General features: G+C 36.1%; 1 protein-coding gene across 1 annotated transcript in view; it reads left to right on the top strand.

Annotated features, from left to right (window-relative positions):
• Positions 1-606: 606 nt before the first annotated feature.
• Positions 607-9,862, top strand: part of TSGA10 (testis specific, 10) — a gene marked incomplete at both ends in the record, with an annotated part of 21,012 nt that continues 11,756 nt past the window's right edge. Inside the window, 7 exon segments of the mRNA XM_009701927.1 lie at positions 607-672; positions 2,100-2,259; positions 2,763-2,910; positions 3,268-3,441; positions 3,597-3,674; positions 6,216-6,367; positions 7,799-7,914. Of these exon segments, the coding sequence (XP_009700229.1) occupies positions 607-672; positions 2,100-2,259; positions 2,763-2,910; positions 3,268-3,441; positions 3,597-3,674; positions 6,216-6,367; positions 7,799-7,914 (894 nt within the window).

Here is a 9,862-nt window from a genome sequence, read left to right as displayed (position 1 = left end):
CGAGGAGGGAAGGCGCATCTTAAATGGTTAATCACTGATATACTGGGAACTCAAAAACGGTTTGGGGGACTTAATCAGTGCAGAAAGTTTACTGTGAATTGTTTTGGTCAGGCAGCAAGGCCTGCAAGTGTCTTTAGTGCTGTGTGAAGCTTAGAGGGGTCCCAGTGTGAAGTTTCAACCCGATTGCAGAGGGTGGTGGTGGAGCGTGTCAACAGCGGTAGTTAGGTCTTACCGCTTTACGGCAAGCATACATAATAGTTCTCTTAGGATATATAAGTTTTTATAAGTTATATATAAGTTATTATCAGGTTTTTCAAAAAGTGCTCTTTCACAAGTTGAGTAAAAGCAGTATTCTTTTTTTCATTCACTCACCTGAGAGTAACTCAAATGTTACTGATTTTCCTAATCTTGGACTGCATCTGAAGATGAAACACTTAACTGATTCCCTTCTAGATTAAATTTATTGTTAATAAATAGTATGTTTTCAGCCTAGAAAAGATGTACAAAACATTCCTTTCGACTTAAACAGACAAGCTGAAATGCTGGATTTGCACTAATGATTATACAAAATTAATGCACTTCTTAGTCTTAATTTTTTTATGGTAGATTCAAATTCGACAGCAGCAGAACAGGATAAAGAAGCTGGAACATTCAGTGAAAACACTAAAATCCGTGAGTTAAACCTGTAACCTTAATATATATGTAGCTATGAAATCAGGCTGTTTCCACACGAAATTAATACTTGTACAAGTGAATTTCACTTGCTTTGTTTTCACTGACAACAGACAAGTTACAGAACAGATAAACATACCTGTTTCCATTTGTAGTTCCCTGTCTCTACATGGATGGGAATCTGTTTCTGTTTTGCAACTAGCCTGTAATGATTTTGCTTTTGAGAATTATATTTTTTTTACAAAAATGCATATAACTGTTTTGAATACCTTGTAAATCACTTGCGAAACAGAAGGAAGTAACATTTTTCCTTTAAAATTTTTATCTTAATATTCTGTCTTCCTTAAGGTGTGATGATACTGTTGGAATATTTTGAAATGTATACAATGTTGTAATTGTAGAAATGCTTGCCAGTGGTAAATCTAACTTAAATTAACATTTGAGTTTATTAAGTGGACTCATTCACTTGCTTCCAGTATAAATTGATAGGGAATTTTTTTATGTGTTCAAGATAATAATTTCTTCTGTAATTTAAAGTTTTGCCTCAAATTTCAGGGGGATGGGAGGGTTGGTTTTTCTTTCTTTCCTGTATAAAATATTTGAGCTTATGTCACAATCATGCAATGAACCCCCTCTGGGGAAAAAAACCACTTTAACCATGTAGAGCTTACTGCTCTGTTACCTTGGAAAGATTTCGATCCTTCAAGCAGAAAGTTTGAGATTTGAGAGCTAGATTCACTGAGGGATTTAGGTGATTAATTTATAACTTTTCAGGGATTTAAAGATCTACTTCTGCATGTGTCTTAAAAAAATAACAAATTTGCAAAGTTTAGTATTCTCTATGTGCTTAAACTTCATGAGTCCAGGTACTTCCAACAGATAGATTGTAAAGGAGAGGGATTTAGTGTGCAATTTTGAAGTCTGGAATTGCGATTCATCTTCAAAATCTGTTTTAGGCCCCTACAGGACTTCCTGGATTTCAACTATACTTATTTGCACATTACTTTATTTCCATTTCAAAAATTCACCTTTTATGGATCTTAAGCAAGCATAATGACCTAATTTCTTTCATATTTAAAAATTCATTAGCTATTCCAATACATATCTACTTAATTGTCCTCCTTAGTTTTGAATAGATATATTCCAAGTTAATTAACATTTAACGTTTATGTCTTTTTCTGTCCTGTTAGATCCATTTTAGAAGGACATTCAGACATATTCTGCTATATAACAAAAAAGAGAAAATACAGACATTCAGAATTTATTTGAAGTATTAAATGGATATTTATTTTAATTAGATATCTGCTTCATCTTCATTTTGAAGAGTATATTTATTCATTCTACATTGAAGTAGCATTCATTTCAGAAGTCCTATTTCAGTGAATGAATTATTTCATTTTTGCACATGCAGGTTATTTTATAAACAGCAGCTGAAATAAAGCAAGGGAAGTCACCTTCAAGGCTTGATACCTTTATTAAGACATTGGAAGAGGACAGAGACTACTATAAATGTGAGACTGGGAATTTGCTGAAGGTATTTAGAAACGCATTTTCAAGTTCTAAGCGAACCTCTACTTGTGGCAGCATGTCAAAAAAATTTTCATCCATCCAGGTGAGCTTGGGAAAACACTTTGGAAGAGGAGGAATGCATTTTTTAGAATGTTGGTTTATCTTATGCTAAACTACCAAAGCCATAATTACCAGGAAGAAAAACTAATTGATTATAGACAGAAGGATGCAAAGATGGAAATGGGCCAATAATGTGAACTGCTGCTTTACACTGCATGCGTATCACTTTAAATGGTTACTGACAACTGCTTACATTTTAATTAATTATTAACATGATTGTCAGTACCATTTCTGGTAGACACTTGATGCTCAAAATAAATATGTATTTTAGAAAATGGTATGTATATCTTGTCTCTAATACTAAGAAATATATATGTACAGTCTTGACTATCTGGAGGTTGCTAGGTTGAAGGCTTATTAAATCTTTTATAGAAATTTCCAAACCAGATATAATAAGAAAGCGTATCGAGTTTTGTTTCTCTACTTTAACCTTATATCACCTTATTCTTTAAGGGGGTGAGTTCTGATCCAAAAGTTTTGAAAATATTGAGAGAACGTGAAGAACTTACGTCAACACTGAAAAAATACGAGCGCCATGTGGCAGAAATTCAGGGTAACTTCAAAGTTTTAATAGCTGAGAGAGACAAAATTGACAATCTTTATGAACAGGTAATTTTATTTATATTTGTATGATTAATTAAAATAACTTAAGGTAATGTGCAACAAAAAAATCCTGGTTTTGTCTTTATGTGAAAAAGAAAAAAAAAAAGGCAAAGCATTTGTTTAAAAAATAAAAAAAAATATTATGGAAATTCTGTGATTTGAATCTGTCTGTTAAATACAAGTTTGTAAGTGCTGTCCTGAGTTAAGAGTGCTTTCCTGAATCAAAGAATATAAGCACAAATCATTACTTCATCTTTGATATTACACAGTTTCTGGGATGCTCTGCATTACCAGCCATATGCCACAGTAATACATTACATTATCCATTCCATATTTCTGTTATGCTGCCATTTTTAAAAATAGGCACAGGAAGAGATTTCCCGACTTCGTCAGCAAGTTATCAAATGCCCCAGGACTCCTAAAAGTACTGTGACAGCTCAAGCTATGTTAAGACATGTGGAGATAGAAAGGGATATGGCACTGTCAGATTTCCGAAGGATGACTACAGAACGTGATAGCCTCAGGGAGCAGTTAAAGGTTTGATTCCACCCTCCCCAAGGTTATTTTAACACGAAAACTACTTAGTAGTGTAATTAAAGTTGCTAAAGATTTCTTTTCTAATCCTGAGAGTTAATTGCATTGCATGTCTATGGTGACTTCAGACTTGTTCATGTTGTTGTTGTTTGATGCAGATTTCCCAAGAGACTGCATTTAATGAAAAGGCTCATTTGGAACAGAGAATTGAAGAACTAGAAACTACTATTCAAAATGTAAGGGAAAATAGTTATTTAAGGGAATAATAATTATTTATGGGATTGTAAATGTAATACAGGTGAAGTTCATGGTTAATCCTACAGGACCAACCTGACTGCTTTGTATCAGGAAACAACAGGCTGAGCGCAGTGGATGTCATTTACCAAGACTGTAGCAAGGCTTTTGACACTGTTACGCACAGTGTTCTTGTATCCAGGTTAGGATATTATGGTTGGGATGGGTGGGCAGCTAGATGGGGAAAAATGTGATTGGATGGTGAGCCTTACCAGGTAGCAGTTAATTTGGCCTGGAGACTGTTAACATGGAGCACCACAGGGGTTTGTTCTGAGGCCTGTCCTGTTTAGCATCTTTATCAGAAGGAGGCAATGAAATGTGTGCTCATAAAGTGCAAATGACACCATATTAAGGAAAACTATTGGCATACTCAAGAGCAGGGCTGTCATCCAGGGACCAAGACAAGTAGGAAGAACGGACAACAGGAACCTTATGACTTCCAACAAGGATGAACGCCAAGTTCTGAATTTGGGAAGAAGAGTCACTGGCACCAATACAGGTTGAGGACCAATGGGTTTGGGAGCAGCTCTACTGAAGATTCAGGCCCTGGAGGCTGTGGCGTACAGCAAGCTGTACGTGAACCAGCAGTATGCCATGGTGGCAAAGGTGGCCAAGAGTACTAGGCTGTGTGAACAGGACACAGCCAGTAGCTGAAGGGAAGTGATTGTCCCTCTTTACTGAGCACTCATTAGACCACACCTGGAATATACCGCATCCAGTTTTGCCACCACGGCACAAGAAACACGTTGCCAAACTGGAATGAGTTTAATGGAGGCCTCCCATGATACTTGGCGCTGGAACACTTTCCCTATGAGAGGAGGCAGGTGGAACTGGGCTTGTTCCACCTGGAGTAGAGGTGGCTTAAGGAGGACCTAAGTCTTACCTGCCAGTACTCATCAAGAAGTCAGAGACGGGCTTCTCACAGCAGTGCACGGTGGAAAGATGAGTAGCAATGGGCATCAGTTGAAACGAGAAGGGTTCAGGCTGAATACAAGGAAATACTTCTTTCCCATGAGGACAGTTGAGCAGTCCCCAGCCTTGGAGATTTTCAAGACCAGACTGGACAGAGCCCTGAGCAACCTGACATCAGAGCTTTGAGCAGGAGTTTAGACTAGAGACTTCCTGGAGTCTGTTCCAATGTGAATTATCTTATGATTTTATATTATTAAGACCTGACGCTCCAAAACCAGATGTAATTGTACTGTTCTGGCAAGTCTTATTTAATATGGTTTAAATTACTTGTGTGTGCAATTGTTTACTAACATATCGTGCTAAAATAGAAAAGGAAAACATTAATAAAATTTACATAAATCTTAAATATATTTACAGTCTTGGTAGAACTTGATTTTTAAATAGATTAACATTGATTTTGGTAGTGTATCTTTCTTCTAGATCTTGTGGTTATAAATTCTGGTTCATTTTTTTCCCCCCTTCAGCCTTTTAAATCCTACCAAGCTTATAAGTATAGTTCCAAGGATTATAATGTTAAACTGAGTGCATCTGTGATTAAAGAATACACTGTAGGCTTAAATAGCTCTAAGTACTCCGAGTAGTAAATTAGCTTTAATCACATGCTTGACATATGATGTGTAGTGAATATTAGGAATAGTCCTGTTTAAGGTACATCGTATTATTTCTTCAGTTCATTTGGTACCCTTTGGGGGCAATACATCAATATGAAATTTATGGTACTAGTATTGAAAAAGTTACTGCGTACCAGAGGCTTACTGACTTGCTCTTTAGAGGTCTGACCTTTGATTGTAGTAACACAGAATTAGTACTGGAAGAATCAGTAAATGAGGAGTGGGATGAGGTGAGAATTTTTTACCTTAAAAGAGCTGTTTCAAATAATTTAGAAAGGACAGTTCTTTGAATGTTAAATGTAAGCATTTTAATAAACACATCTTTCTTTAAACTGGAGATTTCCAACAGGATTTACTGGAGTTTGTGCAAGAGGTTTTGGACCTGTTCTTTGATCTAGGTACATGGTCCTAACTTGGTCATACATTGCTTTAGGCAAGTGTTTTACAGCGATTTCTCTATCCAGTTATTGGCATAGCTCTATAACTTAGTAGAGGCCTAAAGACATCATTGGTAGTGTTGTTTCCTGATCTGGGATTTCTCCCTTCATACACTCATAATAATGTTTTCTCTTATTTTGCACTGTAAACTTTTAATGTTGATCAATGCCAAACATTTTTGCCCTTGGGCATAATTACCAACCTAAAATTTACATCAGTAAATGAAAATATTCTCAGAGATCTGAAAGACGGGAATTTGATTGTCCTTCAGAGGAGGTGAAAATCATATTTCAGCTCTTTGCCAACTACCTTTAGTAGACTTGGAGTCAGGCCCTGAGTAAATGAGATACTTGGACATTTCTGCTTCAGTAAAAGGTTTGCGCTAAAAACAGAGTAGAATTTGAATTAATAGGAGAAATTCTATGTATAAATCAGGTTTTTAATGTTTAATTATATTTATAGTTAGATAGTGAACGGTTAGAACAGATGTCCAAAGTGGCGCTAATGAAAGACACCATTGATTCTCTGGAAACTGAGATTAAAAGATTGGCAAGAAGAGCGCTGGACTCTGAAACTGAGCTGAGCCGACAGGAAGCTGAATATGTTTCACTTAGGTAAGTAAAAGTATATAATTGCATTAGTTTGATGAGTAACGTCAGCCTATGTTCATTGTTTTTTGTAACTGTTATATAGCTCAAAGGGAAAGGAATTTACGATAGTTGTTCTTATGAGCTATGCTTTTTGGAATGAAATTGTTTTCCTCATTGCTTATTTATATGTCGTTGTTCTTGGCTTGTTGGTATATGATATGCTGAAAAACATCTTCAGTGAAAAAGTAAAATTCACTCTGACTTAGAGTTAGGAGCTTTCTATTAGAAGCTGCAGGGATTGATGGTTTTTGCATATGAATTAAATTTTTTTGTTTGTTTCTTTTTTGTTGTTGTTTTTATAGAGGCAAGCAAACACACATAAACTAACAAGTGTCATGTGTAGTTAGTTTCAAATGTCCTTTCCTTAGTCTTGGAGCTTTTTCATGAGAGGAAATAAAACGGAAGCCTTGCATAGGGTTTATGGCCTGCTGCTCAACGGGAGTTCCTAACCATGTTCAGAAGCATGTAGTGGGACTAGACTCAGTCGAAGCCTTTACAGAAGAAAGCATAGGTCAGTGAGTGCAAGATAAAAAAGGATAATTTACTGATGGGAGGGAAAGATCAATCACGTGTGAAGTTTGTGTGGAGAGATACGAAGGACTAGATCACAGACTGAACTAGGCTACAGAGTGAACAGACTGCAAGAGAAGATACTGTGACTTTTTCCTCTTGTATTTCCTTAAATCTAATTCAGTTAAGCAAACACTCTCCCAAACCTTTGTGTCCTTACAAGTGACTGGTGTAGTCGACACATGGGTGTTGTAGTTTTTTTGTTGGATTTTGATTGGTGGCAATGCTGGCTGCTAGTGTGCAATATTGTACTGGCCCACAATACCTTTCTAAGGATGCTGTGATTTCAAAAATAACATGAACTCCTTTGCAAATCCAGTCCTGAGTTATTGCTGCTTTTTAATAAGTTGTCGGATGTATGAATACTGTAAAAATTGAGTTCATGAAGATTTGTTGCTGCTACTAAAATATCTTTTTCTTTCCCCACTCAAACCAGGCTGATAGTTCTCTTCAGTTTCTTCAACGGTTTGAGAATCATTAATATTACTACATGATCTGAATGTATGACTTGGGTATAACTTGAAATAGGTCAGGCTTTCCAATGTATGCCCCAAGTGATTATTTTTGTTTTAATAATTTTTGAGAAGTTGTTACATCCACCTGTGGTAAAGCATTCTTCTTACTTTTCTGTGATTCTTTACAGGAGTATTCTGACTTTAATATCTATAGACTAAGGTTAACATTAATAAAATATCCCAAATAGTCTAAAAGATACAGAAGGATTTCGCTTTTTCCTAACTTCTGCAATTTCAGTGACATTTCAAAGAGGGAAAAAAAACCCCATAAATGTCTGAATTCTCCTTTTTGATGCTTCTGCTTTTCCAGTTTGTTGAATGAAAGGATAGAAAAGAGTCTTTCAGACACTCAGCGAAGCCTTGTTAAGAAAAAATATGAATTGCAACTTACCCAAGAGAAAATTGTGCTTTTGGATGAAAAAATTGGTGAGTGACAGGTACAATTTTTGTGATAAAATTCAATAGACTAATTATTATATTACTGCTTTTTATTTTTTTTTTCTTATGGGTTGACAGAAAAAGTGTTGAATGCAAATAGATTGACAGTTTTAACATTTCAAGTGCAAAACATTTGTTTTCTTTCATTATCGGAAGGTTTTTGTGTTTTAAAATTATGTACTAAAGCTCTTGCAAGCAAATTCAGTGACAATACATACTGTCAGCTGAACAATGTGTGTTGGTACCAGTGTGCAGTGACTGACATAAATATCCATGATATTTATGATGCACTAAGGCAATGGTAGCACCTCTCAGCACTATAAGATGATGATGATAGAATCAGGAAAACATCCTATATAGTACATATCCTATATTGTTGTTGCACCTTTTTTATATTATGGGAGTAAAGGAGGTGGATACAGGAATTATTATTCCTGTAGTGCCAAGAAATATGATCTCACTTCCAAAATTACAACTGTATTGTGTTAGAAGTCTTTTATTATTTTTTATAGACACAGTTGACATAATCTGTTCTGAAATGCAGTGCTGAATTTGTGAAGGGGGAATAAAGCTAACGTATAGCTAATTGCATCTAATGGTGGAGCTGACTAATGCTATTAAAATATCTTGTTTCCTGTTAATTACAAATGTCAAACTCCGGTTATTTATTTGGAGTTAAATACTTCATTTGAGATGAACATTTCATTCAAATGAATAAGCATTTCATTCAAAGTGAACTTAATATTTTTTGATGTTTTGGCTAAGGTGTTTAAGCCACTCCTGAGAAGGTTATAGAAAAAGATGTTTTGTCCACATTAAAAGCCACATATTTTGTTTTAAAAGCCCTATACTCCTGGTACAGTAAAGTAGGAACTTCATGTTTGATAGGCATGCCAGTCTATCTGTTGTTGCGTGATAGTTCCCAGGAAATATGTCTGAATTAATTGTATTTTAAGCCTAAAAAAAAAAAAATAATCAAAAATCAGTTCATTACCGCTGAATGGAGACTTCTCAGAATTTGGCATCTGAGGTCTCATATAATCTGACTGAAGCATGTTCCAATCTAGATTCATTAGCATTTTTCATTACTGTGAGGCAAGTCCAGGCGAGGAATCTCGAAATTAATGGAGACTGTCTGTATTGTGCTATTATCCTGTGACCACAGGGATAACAGTAGAAGATGCTGAAGGAGAGGAACTACAAAGTTCCACCCACAGTAGGTGTAGGGAGAGAATGTACTCGGAGAAGAACGTTGGGAGGTTTTAACTGCAGGATCAATAAGGAGAGGATAGAGAGATTACAATTTGGATGAGGCAGCATAATCATAGTGAAACAGGTAGGAGAAGTTAAATTAATAAAGAGCCAGGAGACAAATGGGGAATAGGGATATTGGCTGGACAAGAATTTGCAATGAGAAGGATTGGATGTCAGAGGAAACTGTAAGTATGAAACAGCGAGACTGGGAGTCAGCAAATGGAGAAACAGAGGGTGGATGTAGCACCAGGGAAAGCTGGGGCAATGCAAGAAATCAGAGACTGAGGATTAATAAAGTGAGAGAGGGAGTGAAGAAGGATCAGAGACATCCAGTGAGGAGAGCTAGTATGAAGGGGTTAAAGAGACTGGAAAGATCATTAAAATTGGATGACTAGTTCAGAGATTGTGGGTAGGACTTGGAGCTATTGGATGCACACTGCGACTAGAACCTGTGAGCAGCTATACACACAGAATATTTAGGACTTGGACAATAATGCTGAAAGCAGAGGAAAGATTGGAAGTAAAAGGCAATTGAGATGGAAAATGTGCATTTAGGAGTTTAGTATTAGTAGGGAAGGAGTCTAGAATGAGAAACCTTAAGACTTGGGGCTGACCAAAGTGAAGAGAAAGGATAAGCAGCTAATGGTATCTTCTTGGCGAGGCAGAATTGGAGAAGATGGAA

The sequence above is a fragment of the Cariama cristata genome, unplaced genomic scaffold (genome assembly GCF_000690535.1).
Source record: "Cariama cristata isolate BGI_N322 unplaced genomic scaffold, ASM69053v1 scaffold4076, whole genome shotgun sequence".
NCBI classification, from domain to species: Eukaryota; Metazoa; Chordata; class Aves; order Cariamiformes; family Cariamidae; genus Cariama; species Cariama cristata.
The sequence above is the reverse complement of the archived record's forward strand: the minus strand, read 5'-3'. Positions and strand labels throughout refer to the sequence as shown.